Below are 24253 nucleotides of genomic sequence, written 5' to 3'. Positions count from 1 at the left end.
CCTGCCCACTCCGAAGGAACGTGTTTCAAAGATCTGCCATTTGAATTTGTGAAATAGCGAGCAATACATTGCAATGAAGTGTAAAGAAAGCAGAAAATACCAATTGAGAAAAATACAACATTAATAACAAATCTTTTAAACATGAATTCTGAATGACAAAAATGCCTGATCATGTGCGCTAGAAATATATATTCATTTTTACAATATCATCATTTAAAAAATGTGGTTTTCTTTAAAACATATGATGAGTGTCTATCAGACTATATTTATACAATGTAGCCCACACACACACATGACCATGGGTATATATGCTTTTTTTTAATATGCAGATTGTCTATGTGGAAACAGTGCTAACTATTTTCTTGTTTCTTGTTCAATTCAGAATAACCACATATCAGATTCTGAGGAAACACAGTGACCTTGGACAATATGAATCAGGTTCGTATCTCACGTGTTCTATATCATTCGTATCGTATATTTAATTGCAACTGAAGCCGGTATTGTGGTGAAACGGTGTCATTAAACATGACAAATTATCGTAACGATTGTAATGTTTTTTGCTTTTGCCGAAAATCAGGTTCTTCCAGTGTAGATGCAATGTCTACTTGCCTATTGCCTTAGGTGGTGGTGCTGATGCTGGAGGTGTATTCGGCAAAACGTCACAGCAAGTTGTATTGTGCTGGAGAGTAGTGTGTGGATGTTCTTTCGAATTATTTTTTGGTGGAATGGGTTCTCATCTCTGACCCAAACCTAAACCTCAACCAGAAACGATTTTAAAATGTGGCCAGGGGGAGGGAACCCAACCACAGACCTTTAATAGAGTATCAGTGGCATTACGAGTCCAAATATTGACTCATATGCAGGTCACTATGATCACTGCTATGTTATTTGGCATTTCTAGCTGTCAACCTGTAAAGATGGCCACGCAAATTTACCAGCTGTAAAGGATGCCATTTTACAGCACCACGTTGCGTGCAGCTGCTGTCATGCGCATTACTTTTTTAATAAAATAAACGGAGATGTAAATTCGACATGACCGTTGTGAATACGCGTATTAGTATGCATCCGTGTAATGTTAAATTCTAATTGGGTGGGCACATGTATGCAAATTATAAAGTTGTTGCCACAGAATGCTTGCCATGGACTTCGCACTGACAATCATGTTTTTTTTATATTTTTCAATTACACACACACCTAACAGTTGTTGAGTCGAGAAAAAGGGGGGTGGGCATTGGCACTTGTTTGCACAATTTAATGAATGTGAAATTATTTCCTTAGGTGAAAATGAATCATAACAGATGTGCATCGGAGACACCGGCAGAAGTTGCGAAATCAAGAGGAAGGATCTTCTCCATAATTGCAGACGGAAATTAATTTTGTTCACTAGCTCCAATCATCCACATACACAGTGCCAACATTTTACAAATCCTCATTATTACACCGCTCAGCGATAAGGTGACTGTGTAATTATGACTACTGAGAATTTGTTTTAATTAGGATTCTGAGAAAGAGCTGTGCTAGAGCTGGGATATATATTTACGGTTCAGATGTTATTATGCAGCTCTCCACCTGTTTGTGTTTGGCATTTCTACAAAAAGCCTAGTTTGTGGTTTTGTAAGGGTTTGGGCTTCGTAAATGGATAGAACAATTGTTGTCAATCTAATGCTGATTCACACTGATGATTTAACATTCTACCTGTTTTACCGATTTGTCGTCAAGGTCCCCCTTATTTATTGTCAATATGTTTTACAGTTCTTTGTTTGATGATATTTATTTTGGTCGCATGGACGAGCGAAGGAGTCATAATGCTTTGCACCCAGCACGGCGTCGTGAAAAACACTGCTGTAAGATACGTGGCCGCGTCGCGTAGACACCGAATCCCCATCACTGCTGCATCCCACCCTGGCGTTGTCTTTTGATGGTAGTGACAAAATGAAGGCGATGTCCCTGCAGAATTCAAAGATGCTATTTACACTTGAGTGTATAATTAGGCGTGGTGTTTACCGTTGCGGTGTGTTTGCAGATTGTCAGTTTTGAGTGATTCAAGGCCACCATTTACAGTTAAATTGTCTGCATTGAAGCCAAACCACTGCGCAGATTTGGTCTCTTTATCCGGGCTGTGGGACATGTATTTATCTCGATTGTTACCGAAAGAAAACACCGGGGGAAAACGGCAAGAATGCAGAGAATGTTGCATTTCTCTCGTGAAACTGGTGTCAAAATCAGGGTTTCTCAAAGATGCAGCTGTTATAAAAGAGAAAAAAAGCCTATAATACCGTGAATAAAGTTATTTTAAAAAAAGACTACCTATATAATTTATGGAATATGATTATTGTACATAACTCCCGAGTCATCTCCATTAAGCGCTGTACAAAAAAGAGCGTGTTACTTATACTTTGCTGCATTTTCGATGTAATGTCCATGCATCTGTCCAACGCGTTTCTTGCCTGTTCATCTGTCCAACGCGGATCTTGCCTGTTCTCATCGGATCGTGCGCTCATGCGTCCAAGCTTCGGCTTTGTTTTCCTTCTTTTTGGCTCATAAAACAAGTATAACCCGTAAAAACAAAGTTTTTCACTATAAATCCTTTATATGCGTGGCGGCTAGAGTCCTCTCGTCCTTTGGCTTGAGATGGCTGCCACCTATGGGTCAGATGATTACATTGCACCATTAAGCAATTGGTAATTAAATATAATTTTTTTGTCCTATAAAGTGTAAAATGTAGGAAGTTTTTTTTCACGAACATTAATTGTCACGCACAACGAGTCTGAGTGGAAAATGTCAGCTCGATTGGATCACGGTAAGTGGATTAAAAAACGACCGAAAGATTTGCACGGTCGTAAGCAAGCAAGCGAACTTAATATAAAGGATTTAAAAATGGGAGGGTTTGCGGTGCCGCACGAACCCACGCCGGCTCTCGCCCACCGCTCCGCTGTTGTCCGCACAAAGCAAACACGTGGAACCCTTCGCAGCGGACTTCGCGGAGCGCACTTTTATACATATATATATCCCCTAGATTCCTAATACCTTGCCCAAAGGCACAATACGAGTAGAACACCTCGAATTTGTTTCCTCTGCCAGTTTTGATACAGCGCTTTCCTTTGTTGAGTGAGATTTATCGTGTCCCCAGACCGCCGTGTATATTCGTGGATTGTTATACGCAGCAATTGCCACGTCGTGCAGAGTAAGAGATGAAGTAAAATTGAATCGTCACGTGCATTACAAGATGTTTTCTCAAAATGCTTTGATCTCTAATGGCCCCGCTTGTCATCATTTCGGTTTTTTTGGTGTTGTGTGGCTTTGTGAGGTTTTGCTTAGAACAAGGTAAACACAAACAACACTTAATTAGTAAATTCAGCTTTTTGTCTAATTCTGTATTCTAAGTATGTGCGCGTGTCTGTGTTAAACTGTACAGTGTGTCGTGTGCCTCGATTCGCAACGAAGCTTCAGTGTGCTGCAAATGCCTTCATAATTCAAGATGGGAAACCAGTCAACTTCCCCAGACGTAGCGCAGACACAGTCGGTCTTTCCCATGTCAACCAGTCTAAAGGCGTGCGTGAGTGTATCATTCTTGAGATATGGGGAGTGGTAGTGTAGCGGTTAGCGTGTTGCGCTACGAAACAGGCAATCGGAATTCGATTCCCGCTCACGGCCAACACCAGTGACGATTATCTGAACCGGTCCTGGGTCTCCCCTATGTCGACTCAGCCTCAAATGAGTATCTGGTGCGGTGTGTAAACATCGCCACTAGGGAGACAAAGGCGGCCGGGCGTGGTGTTGGCCACCAACCCCCTCGTGTACCGTGCCGGCCTTCAAAGGTGCTCGCTAACAGCACTTGCCCCAACAGTCTGTTCAGGAATTTTACGATTTAAAGCTTTCGTGACTGCAGGGATTCATCTTCTTGGTTCTTTCGGTAAAGTCACGTAGAAGGGAAAGAACCAAGAAGATGAGTCTGTTCAGGCTCTACGGGGGGTAAAAAAAATGCTTGAGATCCAATCTGCCAGTGAATGGCAAAGATTGACTGTGTTTGGCCGTACATACTTAGTTACCTATCCCTGTTCTAAACCATTACTTGCCAACGTGGCTCTGTTCTATCTGTTAATTACACCCAGTCCATGTTTTATGTTTTTTACAAGGCCACCCATTCAAAGGACAGATCTATTGCAATTATGCAAACTGTCTAAGCGAGAGAAATAATCAATTCACGGTACTTTACCTCGCCATTATATGTTTTATGTTTATTTTATATAAACTCAAAAAAGTGTTTAGTTTTTTGGCAGTGGTTTGAAAATTTACAGATTATCGAGTATTTAAGGGATTATGTGGCACAATCGCAGGCCACATGCGGAAGTCAACTCAAGGGAACACATGCAGTATATGCACATAGAACGCAGATACAATTCCTTCAAACCGAGCTGTCGCTCACTGAAATAGGTTATGTGGCTTAATCCTGACTGATTCTGTACATACTTAGACTTTAAGAACACACTCAACAATGTGAGAGTCAATTTGGAGGCATCTGAGTGCAATTACGATAATGAAATTTGATAAAACAACCCGAATTCCCTTGTTTCGATTAATTAATAAACATCGAATTTTTATTTTTTCGCTCACAATACATACATCGACTCGTGCATGTAAGAATCAATGTGTATTAAATGTGTATGCTCAGCATGCTTGTGCAGCGAACCCAGAGACCCCGGTTTGATTTGCTGGCCAGAGACACCTGAACCCCCCCCCCCCCCCCACTTCACCGACCCACATGGTGAAGTATGGTCAAATAGTGCCCACCACAAGGCACGGGGAGGCCTTTATCCACAATTGGGTTACAAAGGACTCATGCAAAAAAATATTTTAATTAATTTATATATTGTATGTAATGGGTTCAAGTGACCTCTGTGTCCACTCGGGGCCACTGAATATCACCACAATTAAAATTACATTTCTCGAGAATAATTGCGATCGCGAATTGCGATGATTCAACGAATTCTCGGGAGGATGGGAGGTTGCCTCGCTAGATCGTAAATCATTAACACGTCAGCTGCATTGTAAAGCCTGCACTGGGTCATCCGACAGGAGGAATGGAGCCACATTGTCTGATTAGCTAAAGTACAGATTTTGTTTTTGGAAAAAAAAATGCTTGTTCATATTGTAATTAAAGTATATTAATAAAATGTGTTGTGTGAGCGCTTTACTTCATTCACTGGTTTATTTGTTAGTCTCTAGAATGCAAACACTCAGGAAAGTCTCACTGCCTGTCTGAGGCATGTTGGTGTGCTATAAAGAAGAGCCACTGCCCAAAAGGAGTGTTATTGACTAATGTGTTTGTGTCATTTGTGCTAGCACACCAAACTGCCAATGTAATATCACCAGAAAAACTAAGGCTCATATAACAATCATATATATTCTATAATGCAGTTTTTTTTGGGTTAGATCCCGTAAATATATAAATGTGTCGTTAAACCCGCCACCACCCAACACAGCCAATTTAGTAAGGTTTGTCACATAAACAGAACATGCAAATTCGTTACTATTACAGCGCACCGGTGTGTTGGAGAATAAAGCTAAAACATTTACAATCTGAGTACGACGTTTCGCCAGTAATTGACATGTTCTGCTTACATGACAAACTTTACTAAATTGGCTGTGTCGGGTAGTATCGGGCTTAACGACTCGTTTATATCATTGGAACCTCATTTGCCAGTAAAAAATATGATATGATTATCATATTTCTTACTGGCAAATGAGGTTCCAATGGTGTAAATGCTTACCCCGAGCTCTCATACTCTGATGGTGCATTGTCTTTTAGTTGTGCGCCTTTTGGCGTCATCTGGTCCAACCCATGTGAGACTAGGCTCTAAGGAAAGCTGTCTCGGGTGTGGACCAATCAACTTCAAGGACAGTGCATACATTATCAGAGTTATGTTTTTTGTTTGCATTATGACTGCAGGTATTGTGGTCTATGCAAACATGACTCCTTATAAAAAAGGTGTCAGTTTTGTTGCCAGATAGAAGGGTAAAAAACAATTATCTGACTCGTTTATATATTTACACTATCTAACCCAAAAAAACCTGTATTATGGATGATATTGGTCGCGAAAGCCTACGTGTTAAAATTACATAAATAATTTTTCAGCAGGATCCTGCCAGGGAATGCTTAGCCCATTTGACCCATGAGTGTTTGGCATGTGGAATAAAACCAGAATGCCCAGAGAAAGCCCAGGCATACGAGGGGGGTGACACTTAGCACTTCCATATCCTTGCCTACGTTGTTAATGCCAATGAAAACAACACGTAGAAATCGCCCATGGTCTCTCATCCAAATGATAAACAAGCTCAACCCTGCATAGCCAAAGAGATCCCGACATGGCTGGTCACAATTTACGTCGGTTTGACTGTAATGTCAATTGCGTTGTCATGCAGTAAAGAGAGAACGCAAAACCCCTATTGTAAGGAGCAAGTGCAAAGCTAAATGCTGAGAAAAATTAGGGAACCTCATCTTTCCAAATAATTGCCAAGAGCGGCTTTGGTTCCTACGGTCGAATAATTATCAGTACTCTTCGTAAGCACTGCATTTCAGCAGACTCGTTAATGGCAGAGCGTAAAAAAAGACATTTGCTGTGCCTCATTTGGCTAATTGGAATGCAAGTTCACTGTGCACCGTAGCAGCAGCCACACTTTAATTGCTGAGCGTTTATTGCAGGCATCCCTTAAATAATCATCTTAGTTTGCGTGGGTCGACACAGGCCGAACAGGGCCTTGGCTAGCAAAGGGCTGGCCATGGCAAAAATAAGTTAATAAAAATCGGCATCGACACTGCTTGCTGTCGGGTCAGTGTCGGCATTGGGGAGGGAGAGGAAGGGGGTCACTGGCCGAGGAGTGGCGGTCTCTACCTGTCAGCCGTGGGGGGAGGGGGATGGGACGAAGTACAACATGATAACAGCACTGCCCCTGCAAAACGCTTATATTTTAACCCACGTTGCTCATTGCACAAGCAGGTTGCCAGCCCCTGCGGCGCAGTGCCACAGTGCTATTTAAACGCCAAGCGTTATGCTTAATGTTTGTTGGTTACAGTAGAGATGCGAGTGCTTGCCGCGGCCGGCACCTTTCGGCCAAAACGTCACATTTCGTTGGGAATGTATTAAGCGTTCATTTTGGGGGGAAATAGCCTCCTTGCCCAAGTGAGGATTTCGGCCGTGCTCCTCTGTGCTGAGCCCTTGGTGCAAATTTCACATCCCTATAATTGAACATATAGAAATATATATATATATCAAAAGCATGCTCAATTTATGTTGTTGGCACAACAAGAAACATTAAACGAGACGACAAATAGGGGGAGTAAAAACAACCGAGCGAAACAAATAAAATACAAAGTTTGACAAATCGTCATACAAGAAAGGAGATCGTGAGCGCTTGCACCACTCCCCCCCACTCCCCCGCGTTGAACATGAAGAGAAAGAATATCTCGACGGTGCCCAAGGCGGCCGACTCGAGCCCCAAGGAGGAAGGCGGTGGTGGCGGCGATGATGATGGCCACGATGGCAGCAGCGGTGGCGTCCGACTCGCACGCACCATCGGCTTCGCGACGGGCGTCAACGTGCTGGTGGGCAGCATGGTGGGCTCGGGCATCTTCGTGTCGCCCGGCGGCGTCCTCCGTTTCGTCGGCGGTGACCCCAGCTGGGCCCTCCTCGTGTGGGCCGGCTGCGGGCTGCTCTCCCTGCTGGGTGCCCTCTGCTACGCCGAGCTGGGTGCCGCGGTGCCTACGGCGGGTGGCGAGTACGCGTACGTCCGGCGCGCGTTCGGCGCTCCGCTCGCGTTCCTCTTCGCGTGGACATCCGTGGTGCTGCTGCGACCGGCCATGAACTCGGCCGTGGCGCTCACGTTCGCCGAGTACGCCCTGCGACCGCTCTTCCACGGCTGCCCCGCGCCGCCCGCCGTCGTCAAGTGCCTGGCCATCGCTTCGCTGCTGGTCGTGGGCATCCTCAACTGCGTCAGGTCGGCCGCTCGTAAACAGCAGCAACAACAACCGGCGCGGTAGTTGCGCGCGGCTGTAAACCAGAGGTCGCAACCGGGTACCCGATACCCGTACCCTACCCGATACCCGGCTACCCGTACCCGGCCAGGTACGGGTATGGATACCCGTTTGCGACCCTGGTGCGGCCAGGTGCGGGTAAGGAATCAAACCCCGTTTGTGACCTCTGCTGTAAACCGTTCCCGATATCTGCCTCTATCTCGGTTGCCCCGGTGCGGGTCGGATATGCGACGCATTCAGCGTTTAATCGATAATCGAATTTCCATAATTTTGCATGGGTCGTCTCTGAACGTCAACTGCAGTGGCAGGCAAGATAAATGTGGCTAAACGAAATCTGTAGTAGCACTAATTTTAACGAACGCAACTTTATAGCCCTTTGCAGTGATAACACGAATTAAAGTTGCTCCCCATCCGTGCATTTAAATTACCCTTAAACCCAGGAAGACATCGACGATTCTCCGGACTCACGTTCGTGGGAGGTGGGTCCTAACCTTGGTTTGTCTCTCCAAATCCCTTCCCAATATATTCTGTGTTTGTCGGAGGCAACCAGAGTAGTTAGAACCCGCGCTTGCGATAGCAAAGGGCTCAGAAATGTTGCACAGATACGGTAATGGACCCAACGTGTTGGGCTGCCTTCTACCGGCCACCACATTGCCCTGCAAGTTCAGTGTCACACACACACAACAGATGATTATTACCACAATCAACCAAGGCCCTATAATATAATCAATCAGTTTATTGGCATCACTCACTGGCAATCAGTCGCCTCCTCGACACTCTTCGACCGCAAATTCCATGGTCACAGATACCATGACGTTCAATCATTAATTCTTCTTCCAAATTTGAAGACTTGATCTACTAGACTGACCGTTTTGTCTCGTCCATACTGAGTTCAGCCACCACATTGCAGGTCACAACAACTCACTAACTCACCCACTCACTCACTAACCACACTGCAGGTCACAACAACTCACTCACCCACCCACTCACTCACTAACCACACTGCAGGTCACAACAACTCACTCACCCACCCACTCACTCACTAACCACACTGCAGGTCACAACAACTCACTCACCCACCCACTCACTCACTAACCACACTGCAGGTCACAACAACTCATTCACTCACCACACTGCAGGTCACAACAACTCACTCAACCCACCCACCCACTCACCACACTGCAGGTCACAACAACTCACTCACTCAACCCACCCACCCGCTCACCACACTGCAGGTCACAACAACACCCTCACTCACCCACTCTCTCACCACACTGCAGGTCACAACAACTCACCCACCCACTCTCTCACCACACTGCAGGTCACAACAACTCACTCACCCACTCAGTCACCACACTGCAGGTCACAACTAACTCACTCACCCACTCTCTCACCACACTGCAGGTCACAACTAACTCACTCACCCACTCTCTCACCACACTGCAGGTCACAACTAACTCACTCACCCACCCACCAACTCACCACACTGCAGGTTACAACTAACTCACTCACCCACTCACCCACCCACCAACTCACCACACTGCAGGTCACAACTCACTCACTCACCCACTCACCCACCCACCAACTCACCACACTGCACGTCACAACTAACTCACTCACCCACTCACCCACCCACCAACTCACCACACTGCACGTCACAACTAACTCACTCACCCAATCACTCACCCACTCACTCACTCACCACACTGCAGGTCACAACTAACTCACTCACCCACTCAGTCACCACACTGCACGTCACAACTAACTCACTCACCCACTCACCCACCCACTCACCCACTCACTCACCACACTGCACGTCACAACTAACTCACTCACCCACTCACTCACCCACTTACTCACCCACTCACTCACCCACTCAGTCACCCACCAACTCACCACACTGCACGTCACAACTAACTCACTCACCCACTCACTCACCCACTCACTCACCCACTCACTCACCCACTCACCCACTCACTCACCCACTCAGTCACCCACTCACTCACCACACTGCACGTCACAACAACTCACTCACTCACCACACTGCACGTCACAACAACTCACCCACCAACTCACCACACTGCAGGTCACAACAACTCACTCACTCACCACACTGCACGTCACAACTAACTAACTCACCCACTCACTCACCCACTCACTCACCCACTCACTCACTCACCCACTCACTCACTCACTCACCCACTCACCAACTCACCACACTGCAGGTCACAACTAACTCACTCACCCACTCACCCACCCACTCACCCACTCACTCACCACACTGCACGTCACAACTAACTCACTCACCCACTCACTCACCCACTCACTCACCCACTCACTCACCCACTCAGTCACCCACCAACTCACCACACTGCACGTCACAACTAACTCACTCACCCACCCACTCACTCACCCACTCACTCACCCACTCACCCACTCACTCACCCACTCAGTCACCCACTCACTCACCACACTGCACGTCACAACAACTCACTCACTCACCACACTGCACGTCACAACAACTCACCCACTAACTCACCACACTGCAGGTCACAACAACTCACTCACTCACCACACTGCACGTCACAACTAACTCACTCACCCACTCACTCACCCACTCACTCACTCACCCACTCACTCACTCACTCACCCACTCACCAACTCACCACACTGCACGTCACAACTAACTCACTCACCCACTCACTCACCCACTCACTCACCCACTCACTCACCCACTCAGTCACCCACCAACTCACCACACTGCACGTCACAACTAACTCACTCACCCACTCACTCACCCACTCACTCACCCACTCACTCACCCACTCACCCACTCACTCACCCACTCAGTCACCCACTCACTCACCACACTGCACGTCACAACAACTCACTCACTCACCACACTGCACGTCACAACTAACTCACTCACCCACTCACTCACCCACTCACTCACCCACTCACTCACTCACTCACCCACTCACTCACTCACTCACCCACTCACCAACTCACCACACTGCAGGTCACAACTAACTCACTCACCCACTCACTCACCCACTCACTCACCCACTCACTCACCCACTCACCCACTCACTCACCCACTCAGTCACCCACTCACTCACCACACTGCACGTCACAACAACTCACTCACTCACCACACTGCACGTCACAACTAACTCACTCACCCACTCACTCACCCACTCACTCACCCACTCACTCACTCACCCACTCACTCACTCACCCACTCACCAACTCACCACACTGCACGTCACAACTAACTCACTCACCCACTCACTCACCCACTCACTCACCCACTCACTCACTCACCCACTCACTCACTCACCCACTCACCAACTCACCACACTGCAGGTCACAACACTTCTTCTCTTTCTTTCCTCGCATTGCTCGACTTTGGGATTCTCCCCAATCGTTTTATTTTGCTAACCGTGTTCAATTCAATAAACCCTCTTCTTGGTTCTTTCGGTAAAGTCACGTAGAAGGGAAGTAATAAAATAATAAAAATAAAACATAATAAAACAATTCTCACGACGTTTCGGCCACAACGCAAGCAGCCGTCCTCAGGCGAAGAATGAAGCACCACCAAGCTTGGAGCGTATATTTAAGATGGGTTAGAGGGGGGGAGGTGGGAAGAAGAGCGCCTAAACAAAATAATTTGCATATCAAGAGGAATTCAGCATATGGAAAATGCGTAGGAGGTGGGCGGGGGGGGGGGGTTCCAAATCAATACTATGCCCGTGCATTATGCAGGATTAGCAGCATCAAAGGGGGGGGGGAGGGGGTAGCATTAACAAAGGAAAGGAATGTTAATAGTATGTAGCTGCAGTTACTAAACAACCACGTAAAAAACTAAAGTATAAACTGCATAACAAACTAAAGTATAAACTACATAGCATCATCAGTATACTTACTATACTCTACAATAAGTTGAATTACTAACAGTAAGTAATACATAAAACATGTTCTACGTTGTAAAAAATTATATAATATGCTTCCATCTAAACTTTATTCTCTTACATCACACGCGTCTATACCGTACTATATACTGCCATAGGCAAACCCAACATTAAATTACATACTGTATTGCTGAATTCATCTTGATATGCAAATTATTTTGTTTAGGCGCTCTTCTTCCCACCTCCCCCCCTCTAACCCAGCTTAAATATACGCTCCAAGCTTAGTGGTGCTTCAGTCTTCGCCTGAGGACGGCTGCTTGCGTTGTGGCCGAAACGTCGTGAGAATTGTTTTATTATGTTTTATTTTTATTATTTTATTACTTCCCTTCTACGTGACTTTACCGAAAGAACCAAGAAGATGAATCCCTGCAGTCACGAAAGCTTTAAATCGGAATTCAATAAACCCATTAACCCTTACCTACCACGCGCTTAGTCGTGCTGTTTGTTGCTGGCTGCTTGCCATTTCGGTCCATTGGGCCTGGACTCAGCCACCGTAATTCACGCAATACATTTAAATGCACCAGCTTGATCACCGGTTATTGTCTACGTGCAGGTGCGGCAGAAGTTCAAAGTGGGTACAGAAGCGATGCCGCAGATGTATCTGCGTTCCATAACTGCCTCCAGGAGGAACATCTCTCTCTCTCTCTCTGTCTTTGTTTATTGATATCAATGGTTCTTCTCAACCCAGCTTCAGCATGCCACGTGTGTGGGTGGTGCGGGGTGGGGGGCTTACGAAGTTTTTCAAGAGAGAGATCTTATTTATGCGATTGTGCGCGTGTCGCCTTGACGCTTTCGGAATCGGGAAGCGCTCCTTTGCGAGGACAAATCTAAGCCAGTGCCCACTGGAAATGTATTTCTCCAGGTTATTGGTATTTTTTTCTCCGTCTCTTTCCACTTTGTATCGTCAATATGAATACGCTCGCAAGAAAAAGTTGCCAAAGCAGAGCGTGGTGGGGCTGCGTTTGTTAGAAGGCCCTGAAGGAGGTTGTCGTACACGCGGAAACCCGTCCGCCACGTGCAAAAAATGTTGCTCAATTGCGTTTGCGATGGTGCACAGCTGGGAACGCCGCACGCATTAGAGCACTGCGTATTGCTCAGAGGCACACACATACACACACGCACACACACGCACACACGCGCACACACACGCACACACACATACACACACGCGCGCACACACACACGCGCACACACACATACACACACATATACATACACATGCGCGCATCCACACGCGCGCGCTGGTCGGCTGGGTTTGCTAGTGACATTGGCAGCCTTTTCGAAAATAGGAAGTGAATAAAAAGTATGATGAATTAATAATGGTTAAATAAATGCTTTGTCTCCAAATACTAAACGTATGACCCACCAACGCGATTGTGAATGCTGTAATAAACAAGCAAAAAACGATGTTAAATGAAACATTTAAGAAAATAATTAATCAAGGTATAGCGAACTGGATCAAGGCCGACGCAATGTCATTACTTGTTTTGCTCATAAATTGTTCCAGAATCCACCGTCACGACAAGCCAATAAACACTTGTTCCTCCTAAATTAAAATGAACAAAAATCTTACTTGGAATTGCCAACTTAAACTTTTAAACCTCATGAGCTGTTTTAATGGATCAGCCCTTGTTTTCAAGATACTTGTCAATCAACATTTAATTGGAATCTTCTTTGGAGTGTGTGGCATTTCACAAACCCACTGTTGTCACGACTCTTCACGTTTATTTTCACTTTTCCATTTTCACCGGGTATTGCCAATTCAAATGTAAATGACACGTTGCAAAGCACCTGTTGAATAATAAAATGGATCCCATGAGCATACACGAAAGCTCAAGTCAAAGCTCTCCTGTTATTGGAATTAAGGCACGGGTAAACACGGATATGAATATTTCATGTTTATTTTTCCAAACTAGAGAAATACTTTAATAAGACTGCCAAAATCTTATTGCTTTAAGATATCCTCTAACCTGATGTATTTAATGAGAGGCTCAAGTCCCCTTATACCGAAAATTGTATTTTAATTAATTGTGTGTACAAGGCTCAAGTACTGTAATTGTAACATTGCTATCTTAACGTAGTAGTAATAATATTTATTTAGCCCCTGCAAATCCATCGCCGGATGTAGATTTCCACACTCCCCATCTCCATTGTGGAGGCTGTTTGACCATACTTCACCACTCTGGTCAGTGCACATTGATGACGCGTGATTCAGGACTGTGTTTCTCACCGCTGATGTTGGCCATGGCTGGGAATCAAACTTAGGCGACGGGGTTTATAGGGCAGTGACTTGACCACAAAGCCACATTGTTTATCATATATTTGCATAATAATGTCCTTTGCGTATAAATCCACCCATTAGCAAATGCAAATTGTTTATTCATTTAAATATAGGCAACAGGTTGTTCAATGCAATCACCAGCAGCAGCCAGAATAAATCCACTGCTGGATGAAGGCCTCCTCAAGTCATTGCTACCTCTAGCAGTCCTGCAATCTAGATTTGAAGTTTTCGTGACTACAGGGATCCATACTCTTTGGTTCTTTTGGTAAAGTCACGTAGGTAGAAAATAGAATACATTAAATCACGACGTTTCGGGCGCAACACAAGCGTCCGTCATCAGGTGAGACAACCACAGCAAGAAACAATTGTTAGAAGACCCTGAAGGAGTAGAAACAACTGTTTCTTGCTGCGGTTGTCCCACCTGATGACGGACGCTTGTGTTGCGCCCGAAACGTCGCGATTTAATTAATTTAATTTTTTTCCTACGTGACTTTACCGATTGAACCAAAGAGTACAGTCCTGCAATGTAACGACCCACCGAGCATCTGCAAACAAACCAATATCATCGTTCCATTTCTGCGCCAGATGTGCCCGTCGGAGAGATACTCTGCGATGTAATATTGCATTTAAATTGCAACGGAGCCATGGGAGTGAAGCACTGGTAACTGATAAAGGGGAACGTAGCATTATGGGAAAGGCCCTATATCCAGATGATGGGCAGGGGATAGCAATGCTCCAACTTGACGATACATCGTGCCCAACTGGTGCATTACGCAAAGCAGGGGATTATCTTCCCACTGGCAAAAAAATGTATATATTCTAATGGCTCTTTGGGTTTATAAATATCAGCCCTACTACCACCATCCTACCCTAATCCCGAACGGGTCAAGGCTGTCATGCGGTCAACATCACTCAGCCTTGCTTCCCATTCCGTGCCGCAAGTCTAAAACCCGCTCATATCTCTACTGTCGTCATATTTCCCATTGCAATTTCGCCACCGATCTCTTACTTTAATCCATTCAATTGTTTTGCCTTCGCTCTGCTCTAAACATGGGCCGATTGCCTAAAGCATTGCCCTCCTGTAAAAGTGTTCTGTTATCTAAGGCGGTGACAACGACAAAGGTGGTGATTTTATTTAATTTTATACCCCAGCTGTTCCATTCATGCAGCACTTACACCCAAAGTCGGCATGGCAGGCCGTTATGGACAGAAACATCAGTTCTTTTTTTATACATTTAGTGCAGTCGTCTCTGCCAAGTTAAACCATTGCTCGTGTTTAGTTTCTCAGTTGTGCGTCCTTGATGCCGCAGTGAGTGATAGAATACTAAATTACGACCGTGAGCTCGCCTATTATGAAAAAAAAATCTAAATTTGAAAACGAATTTCCTGCCTAAAACATTAAAAAATTCACTAACACATAGGATGGACTTTTTATTTATTTTTAGCAATAATGTCTAATAGTGTATTGTATTAGATTGCTCTGTTTTTTTATTTTTTACCTTTTATTGTTTCATTGTATGCAATGGCAGAGATTAAATTAATAAAGTACAATCATAACCACAATCATATGAACAGAAATCTATTTTATTGCAATATTTTGGGGGAGGGGGGGACATTTGGAGGATATTTGAATATTGGGGGGGATGTGTTCCCCTCAATATATATTATAATGACGGCCTTGGCTCTACTGATGAGGCACGTGTGTATACATGAGCACATTGACCAGGCAATCTCAAATATTCCCTTTGTTGACATTAATGCCAAGGGCGTCTCAACATGTTTGAATGCTAAATGAAGGCACTGAGTCGCGTGCAGTATGTTCACACGCACACAAAGATAACTACTCCCCGATAGCAGTAGGTTTTTACCCTTTAAACTGGTACAAAACTGACACCTTTATACAAAGCATCATGTTAGCCGTGTAGACTGTTGGGCCAAGTGCGGTTAGCGAGCACCTGTTCACCGCACGAGAGGAGATGGGTTTTGCTAGCAACACCCCCGCCGGCCGTTTTTGTCTCCCCTCTGCCGATGTTTACACGTTGCAACTAGGTACTCATTTTTAGTCCGAGTCGACTTAGAGGATTCTCAGGGCCGGTTCAGGTATTCGTCGGCGATGCTGGCCGTGGAGCGGTTCTCCAGCTTCGGTCTCCGTGTCTGGAGCGCAGTAGAGCGAACCACCGTGCCCAGACATCACCATGGGCCCTGTCGACTGATGGGGCGAGCACAGGTACATTTCATCAAATATTTACTTACATCAGAATATTTATTCATACCGGAGGAATCCGATGAGCTGTAAAGATTTTTTTCACACACGGTGGTTGAGTCGTCCAGTTCAATATCAGGCTTGCCGATTACCCCCCCCCACCCACCCCGCCCCCGTTGCAACTTGGAAGGGGACAAAGTCCAGATTTCGAAAACTGAATCGTCCCGAGTGTTGAATGCGGTCAGAAGTCAAGCTCGAGGTTGCTGGAAATGCCAAGCAGTACTCTGCTCATGACCACCGCACCACACCCCATCATTCACCGCGAGCACACGGCGACGCGCGTAAACCCTGCGAGGTGCCTGCCAATCTGCTCAAGGACTTGACAATGCGATCCAATGCTCGCGAAGAATGTCTCGTGAAAATCAAGCAATTACAGCGGGGAAAAAAGTCCTCGCACAACTTCCTTTTATCTAATGAATAACGCGTCGCTTGTAATTGCGTTTCCTTGTGCGATTTAATCCAATTTGTGTTTAACTGGAATTGTTCATAATTTGGCACAATAAAAAAAGCGTAAACACTGGGAAACATTAGCCAGCTGGATTGGTGACGTGCATATTTGACATGTTTACTCTCACTGTGCTCGCGTGCTGTTCTACATGTTCATGAATCGTGGCAATAAAACGACTGACATGACAGCTCTTCATTTATTAAAAATCGATTCTTATGGCCAAGATACATGCATCGCATAACGCATCTGACAATCGATTCTTGACTATTCATGCATATTAGTTCCTTATGTTACATTGAATACAATAAAGCAAACAAAACTGTGTGAGACCTAGACTTTTTTAAAATCCTTTTTATTAAGTTCACTTGCTTGCTTGCGCGCTTACGACCGTGCAAATCTTTCGGTCGTTTTTTTAACCCACTTCCCGTGATCCAATCGAGCTGACATTTTGCACACAGACTCGTTGTGCGTGACAATTTATTTTCGTGAAAAAAAAAATTGCAACATTTTACACTTTTTTGGAAAAAATAAATTTCATATTTAATTTAAAATACCAATGTGATAAAAATTAAACTCTTACTCAAGAAAAACAGAAATGAATAATAAAATAAAACCGATGCCATGCATTTAAAGGATTTATAGTGAAAAACTTTGTTTTTACGGGTTAATTTTTTTCTATTTAAAAACTGTATGAGATGGCATAGAAACCAATGAGAAAAAAAAATCTGATCTGGAGTTATATCACATTTCAAATCATGCCAATTCATCACCGGTGTGAAGCAGGCGGGGAGCAGGGGGTATCGGGTGGGTGTTAGTAATCCGTTTCAGTCGTTACATGCCAATTAAACGTGCGTTGGTAACTATTCTCTCTCATAATAAAGGTTGTTGGGTTAGATCGCGTTATTTATAAATGTGTCGTAACCCTCCACCACCCAACACGGCCAAACAGTAAAAAATGTGTCACGTTTACTAAAGACAAATACTTCACTACTTTAGCCCACCGGTGTGTTGAAGAGTTGAATGAACATCATTTACAATTTTTGAGTACGACGTTTCGCTGGTAATTACATCGAGCATCATCGGGCAATTTAACAGAATAGTTGAGGCCCTCCACTTGCTCCGGTCTTAAATAGAGCAGCAGCAGGGTGACGTCATCATTTAACCCAATCTGGTGCAGTGATTTGATGACGTCACCCTGCTGCTCTATTTAAGACCGGGAGCAAGTGGAGAGCTTCGCTATTCTGGCAAATTGCCCGATGGTGCTGGATGCAATTACTAGCGAAACGTCGTGCTCAAAAAAATTGCAAATGATGTTGATTCACTCTTCAACACACCGGTGAGCTAAAGTAGTGAACTATTTGTCTTTTGTCAACGTGACACATTTTTTACTGTTTGGCCGTGTCGGGTAATGGAGGGTTAGGACACATTTATAAATAACGCAATCAAACCCAAAAACCTTTATTATGAATAATATTGGTCGCGAAAGCCTACGTGTATTCTCACTCAGTCGACGCGACTCTTTACCGCCGACGCTTGCCCCCTCCCCTGCCCGCTCCCACTCCCCACCCCTGTGCAGCGTGAAGTGGGCAATGCGTGCCCTGGACGTGCTGACGCTGCTCAAGATGCTGGCGCTGGCCATCGTCAGCGTGGGCGGCCTGGTGCTGCTGGCCAGCGAGCGCACGCACAACCCGCTGGGCTCGTTCGACGGCCCGCTACCAAGCCCCGCGCAGATCGGAGAGTCCTTTTACCAGGGACTGTGGGCGTACGGCGGATGGAACGCTCTCAACTATGTCACAGGTCCGCAGACAACATTGTTTTGGGGCAGAAGACACTTATGGGGGGGAGGGGGTCGGGTGTAAAGACACAGTCGATGTGAAAAAACACACATTTAAACACTATAGGTAATGATTATGGTGGTTAAACAATTAGAGGTAAAACGGTGATTGATTTCAAATTCAATTCCAATGGAATTTCAGGAGTGAATGCACCGGTTGGCACGTGCGTGCGGACGTATGAACGAATCGCAGGCACGGCGTGTGTGATGCTGATTGGTCAGTGGCAGTTATCTACAAGCAACAGTGGCAGGCCTAAGTCAACGCGTGCTAAATTCGTTCTTGGTTTCTCAGTTAAAGCCTGAAGGTGGGGTGACCCTGCAATGTCTTGTTCAAGGCACTCCTGGTCGAGGGTCCTCCACAAGAGGGATCTCTGGAGGATAATTGGTCTACTCATCCTTGCTGACCATACGTGCTGCAAGAGGTGGGCACACTCACACTTAACTCCACCAGACGTAACGCGCCAATCGACTGCAGTGTACCGAATTATACTGCCGGGTGGAGAGAGATGAGAGGGCTAACTCTTTAAAATGGGTTAGTGGTATTATAGAGCAATACACTAACTCCAATACGATTGCTCGAATAATAAAGTACATTACGGCCGTCATGAGCATCACGTGCGATCACGTCTCCACGATACTTGTTCTCGGTTTCAAGTGCACCTTTCCTTCACACACACACATGCTGAGATAAGGACAAATATCTGCTGTGCATCCTTTTAAACGTTTGGAACAAGGACAAGTGCTTTAGCGAGCATCTATTAAAGCCGGCATTACTCAGAAACGGCTGGTTTGGCCAGCGGTGCCATTTATTTATGAAAACCTGTTACTCATTTAAGACTAAGTTAGCCTATAACAAACTCAGGATAAGTTCAGATACTATTCCCCACTGATGTGAGCATAGCTCAAAATCAAAGCCAGATCACTGGCTTAGTTGAACTAATTGCTGTGGCAATGTGCCTCCACACATATTGCTTATTATGCCCAGATGCACACAGACTACAGATTACATGCAGCACACACATATATACACACAGCACAGTGCCTGCAAGAGAAATGAGTCACCACCTCTGTATCAATCCCTTACACATACTAGCAAATATTATAAAAATATGTGGTGACAAGCTTATCATCGTGAAGATAATTATAAGTGCACACACGCAACTCTCTGTACTTGTTGTTGCGATTGAAACGTTGCGATCTATTATTTTTTCTACCTACGTGACTTTACCGAAAGTACCGAAGAGTATGGATTCCTGCAGTCAAGAAAGCATCAAATCAAGATTATCTGTACAGTATATCCTTGTATTGTATATTCTATCTGTATTTGTCCATTGTGATGGATGTGTAATGACAGGGCGACACCTGCTGGATTGGAAGGAGAATCACGGGTACGGGCATGGTTAGAGTAACAACTAATCATAGAGGGAGGTGTATCTGGGGCAAAGGTAACAGGTGGGGCTAGCCGAGATACTCTGGCCACCTGCTCGAAGGTTCCACGAGAGGGCGTGGCCGGAGGCGGGGCCGAGCCACGCCTGGGGGGATATAAGGATGAGCGGGGCTCATGTGTGGGGTCCTGGGTCCTGGCTGCGTCGCTGCTCGCCGACATCTCTCTCCGCCGTCCGGCCACGTGGAAGATCCCCTGCCTGGTGTCCATCGCCATCGTCATGGCGCCAGCCAGCGGCGTAGCCGAGCGAGGGCAATGGGACCACGCCGAGTGATCGGCTGTGTGTAGCCAGTAGAGACGTTATATCTCGTGTTGTACTCAGTGTGAGGAAGAATAAGTGTTGGCCTGTGTTGTGCTCAGTGTGAGAAAATAAAAGAAGAAGTACCCTCTACACGGCGTGTCGCAGAAGTCGCTGACTACAGATGTATTATGGCAGGGTTTGAAAAATTGGCACTAGTATAATAAAACTACATCATACTGCCGTTACAATAATCTCTGCCTCGAGTTTCTTGGCTGGCTACTGGCTGGGTGCCTCTCCACCCCAACAATAACTCTGTTGTTGTAAGTGGTTTCGGGCTACTTCCACCAAAACTAGCTGGGTAAGTGGCTAAAATGGATTTCCCGTGTAACAAATGACCATTGAAAGGAATTTCAACGGCGAAATAAATTCAAAAGACGTATAATAGGTAGAAACATCACAGAAATGGGTGAACCGTATACAGAAGACTTAACCGGTTAATTTAAAATTGCTCTAACTTTTCAATTTGTGCTCCTATTCATGGCATTTTTTTGCCGGAACATTCTTTAAATCCTAGAGAGTATAAAAAAAAACTCACAATACCTATTATCTTGCCTTTTTATTACTTTAAAAAAGCTGATTTATCTTAGTCGAACGAGTACTGCATTGTTAGAAGAGTGTGAGATTGACAGCCGTCTCTTATTTCCCATTGCAAAGCAATTGGTTATCTGCTGGAGATAAAAAATATATATTTTTTGACATTTTGGACACCTCGCGCGTATAAGTGTACCTGCTTGTGACGGCGGGAGTATCTCGCAGCTCGTATTTTGTCACCGCTCGATGTGATTCTAAGCCACGAGATACACAGCGAAGAAAGCCCTTTCGTCGGCCTTGGCCACTGGAAGCACTGCAAGCTTCGGGCTTCCCTATTTAAAATTCGACAGGTGGGAGTGGAGGACGGTAGATCAAATCGTTCCATCATCTGCTCGCCAATTATCGTGCTGAATGAGCCCGAGCGTGCGTCACCCCGAGCTCAGAAACGCGTGCTCATCTTCCCCAGCAAGCAAGCGGACAATGACGGGACACTCTCATTTTTCATTGTTGTGCTCCTATTTGTAATCGTGGGTAATTTGACAAAAAAAAAATTCTCAAGTTTTGGGACTTTTTGCTGGTGCACGACGACCTTGTTGAATGTCAAAAAATCTTTAAAATTGAATTAAGAGAAGACCCTGCTGCTGCTGCTGCTCTAATATTGTACCAAGGCATTACTGGCAAAATGTGAGCCTGAACCATCCCCAAACCTTGCAATCTGCCACCGAGGTGGCTAATCGACAAACTCCCACTCCCCCCCACCGATGACCCATTCATGTAGATTGTGTTCAAGCTACAATTTACTCCCGTTGAACATTAAACCGCAGGAGTCTATAGGAGGAGGCTGCGTGGCCAATCACTTGTACGTAGTTCTGTTTAACTCGGATCTTCCAGAGCAATCAAGCTCATCCCATAAGGAATCGATTACGAGTTTACCATTACAGGCTGTTTCATTGATCTCGACCCTTGTTGCCATGATTACTCGCGTGTGCGCAAGCGGCCAAACGCTACCCTCCTCCGCACGGCTCGCTCGGCGCTTCGGCCTTAAGTGACAAGCGATTGGGGTCGACAGGGGACATGCCTGTGGCCCGTGAGCGACGCTGAAGCTGCCCGTGCGTAAAAATGCACGAGGGCAAAAACCTTGCAACGCAAAATAGACGCAGTTTCCCTCTTTTTATATATTTGTTAAATGTATCTCCAGAATCATAATTTTGGAAAAACGCAGCGACGAATTTTGCACTTTGTCATAACGTTTGTTACACACGAGGTGGAAAGTAAATAAAACACATCCTACATTTTGATTTAAAGCTTTCGTGACTGCAGGGATTCACATTCTTGGTTCTTTCGGTAAAGTCACGTAGAAAAAAAAAATTCTCACGACGTTTCGGCCACAACGCAAGCAGCCGTCCTCAGGTGAAGAACAGAGCTGTCGTGAGAATTTTTTAATTTTTTAATTTTATTATTTCCCTTCTACGTGACTTTACCGAAAGAACCAAGAATATGAATCCCTGCAGTCACGAAAGCTTTAAATCGAAACATGAAGCCTGCCAGGTGGCACCGTAGTAGAGCAAGCGGTTCTTAAGCAGTAGGATATGAGTTCGAATCCTGGTTGAGGGCTTATCTCGGCCCATCACCCCTCTGGGATTAATAAAATGAGCACCACTTTGCGGGGAAGCTCTGAGTGGCTACTCTACGGAGAGATTCGCCCTTACCATAGGAATGTGGAACTTTCATCAATGACTCAAGGCTGTAAACAGGAGTTAAGCGCTGCCTCAGTGCTCATTTGAGATGGAAATCATCACGACGTTTCGACTGCAACACAAGTAATCATCATCAGGTGTGTGGATTTCACACATGTGACTTTACCGAAAGAACCAAGAAAATAAAAACGCATCCTAATAAGCGGTGACGTCACATTTTCAGAGGAGCTCAAGGATGTGCACAAGAACATCATACGCTGCATCTTGGTGTCAGTGCCCCTGGTCACTGCATTCTACGTGCTGGTGAACATCTCGTACCTGACCGTCTTGACTCCGAGGGAGATCATATCTTCAGGTGAGTGCAAGCCCCGCTTCCTGTGTTGAATTAGAATTTCAGCAGCATTCCGTGCACCACCACACTCCTCTCACCTATAGCACATTACGTTATTTTCTTCACCGTCGCCTCTGATTAATGTACAGATTATAGCATGTTGTGTGTGTGTGTGTTTTGTGAGGCCAGTGCATTGTTAAACATAGTTGTACATTTCTAGACCAGGTAAGCACCGCGGATTCTAAATGCAGTATATATATTTGATCTTGCTTACATGTTTATTTACTTGGGCTGAGTGCACTGCACTTTGAACCCGGGGACCTGCGTATGATTTGTGGACATGGCCAACATCGTCAGTGTCAAGCGATATCTGAACCACTCCGGGTAACCATCTTCACCATCCCACGCTGACCAGTGTACAGTCAACAACAACAAAAACCCCACGAATGACCTTGCGTGGGGAGGCCATCACGCAACATTTGATTGACAAACGGCTGTAAATTATTATTATTTATTCACTCATCCGTGCAGGCGTGCTCATTGACATTCGTATTCCTCGCCTACACATAAATAACACAAAGGTAGAATAATGTACATGGGGCAGAGGCGCATACCTTATTGTACGTAAAACGCACTTTTTAAAAATCTGGATATTGATTTCACATTCACTTCCAAAATATTCACTTTTGTTGAGGAATGTCCTAATGGAATACCGAGATATTTGAAAACCTCACAGGATCCTTCAACACAGCGCGTTGGAACATTGTTAATGTGACTTTCCACGGAGAGAGTGTAGTTTAGGTGTGCATGTGCAGTCCTTTTGCCAATCCACTGCTGCATGAGGGCCTCCCCACGCCCTGCAGGTCATGGGGGTTATTTGATCAGAATTCACCACACCGGTCAGTGGGGTTGGTGCATGCGGGCCCCCATTCCACGCGCTCTCCAGCGTAAACCCCCTGTTAAGCCTCTGAGCTCTGATGGGATCTGGTATATTCTGGGTGATTTGGTAATAGGCTATACTTGTATATCTGAGACGTTCTTGAATTGTAAAACTAAAAGCATAATAACGTGTATGGCGATAGAGTAGTGGTTTTTTTTGTAATTATATAACGAAAAAGCA

General features: G+C 45.3%; 2 protein-coding genes across 5 annotated transcripts in view; both read left to right on the top strand.

The window, feature by feature from the left end:
• The window catches only part of LOC133350842 (RNA-binding Raly-like protein), a 142435-nt gene extending 137252 nt beyond the window's left edge, over positions 1 to 5183 (top strand). For all 4 annotated transcript variants that reach the window (XM_061565620.1, XM_061565621.1, XM_061565618.1 and 1 more), the window contains 2 exons: positions 383 to 438; positions 1279 to 5183. In XM_061565620.1, coding sequence (XP_061421604.1) covers positions 383 to 418 — 36 coding nt within the window. In that variant the 3' untranslated portion in view covers positions 419 to 438; positions 1279 to 5183. The remainder of the gene's footprint in view (positions 1 to 382; positions 439 to 1278) is intronic.
• Positions 5184 to 6999: 1816 nt separating this feature from the next.
• The window catches only part of LOC133350841 (b(0,+)-type amino acid transporter 1-like), a 31135-nt gene continuing 13881 nt past the window's right edge, over positions 7000 to 24253 (top strand). The window contains exons 1-3 of the mRNA XM_061565617.1: positions 7000 to 7995; positions 18572 to 18792; positions 23026 to 23157. Of these exons, the coding sequence (XP_061421601.1) occupies positions 7448 to 7995; positions 18572 to 18792; positions 23026 to 23157 (901 nt within the window). The 5' untranslated portion in view covers positions 7000 to 7447. The remainder of the gene's footprint in view (positions 7996 to 18571; positions 18793 to 23025; positions 23158 to 24253) is intronic.

Source organism: Lethenteron reissneri, chromosome 35 (genome assembly GCF_015708825.2).
Source record: "Lethenteron reissneri isolate LAM-NWPU_2019-01 chromosome 35, ASM1570882v1, whole genome shotgun sequence".
In the NCBI taxonomy this organism is placed as follows: Eukaryota; Metazoa; Chordata; class Hyperoartia; order Petromyzontiformes; family Petromyzontidae; genus Lethenteron; species Lethenteron reissneri.
This window is presented reverse-complemented; position numbering and strand designations above follow the sequence as displayed.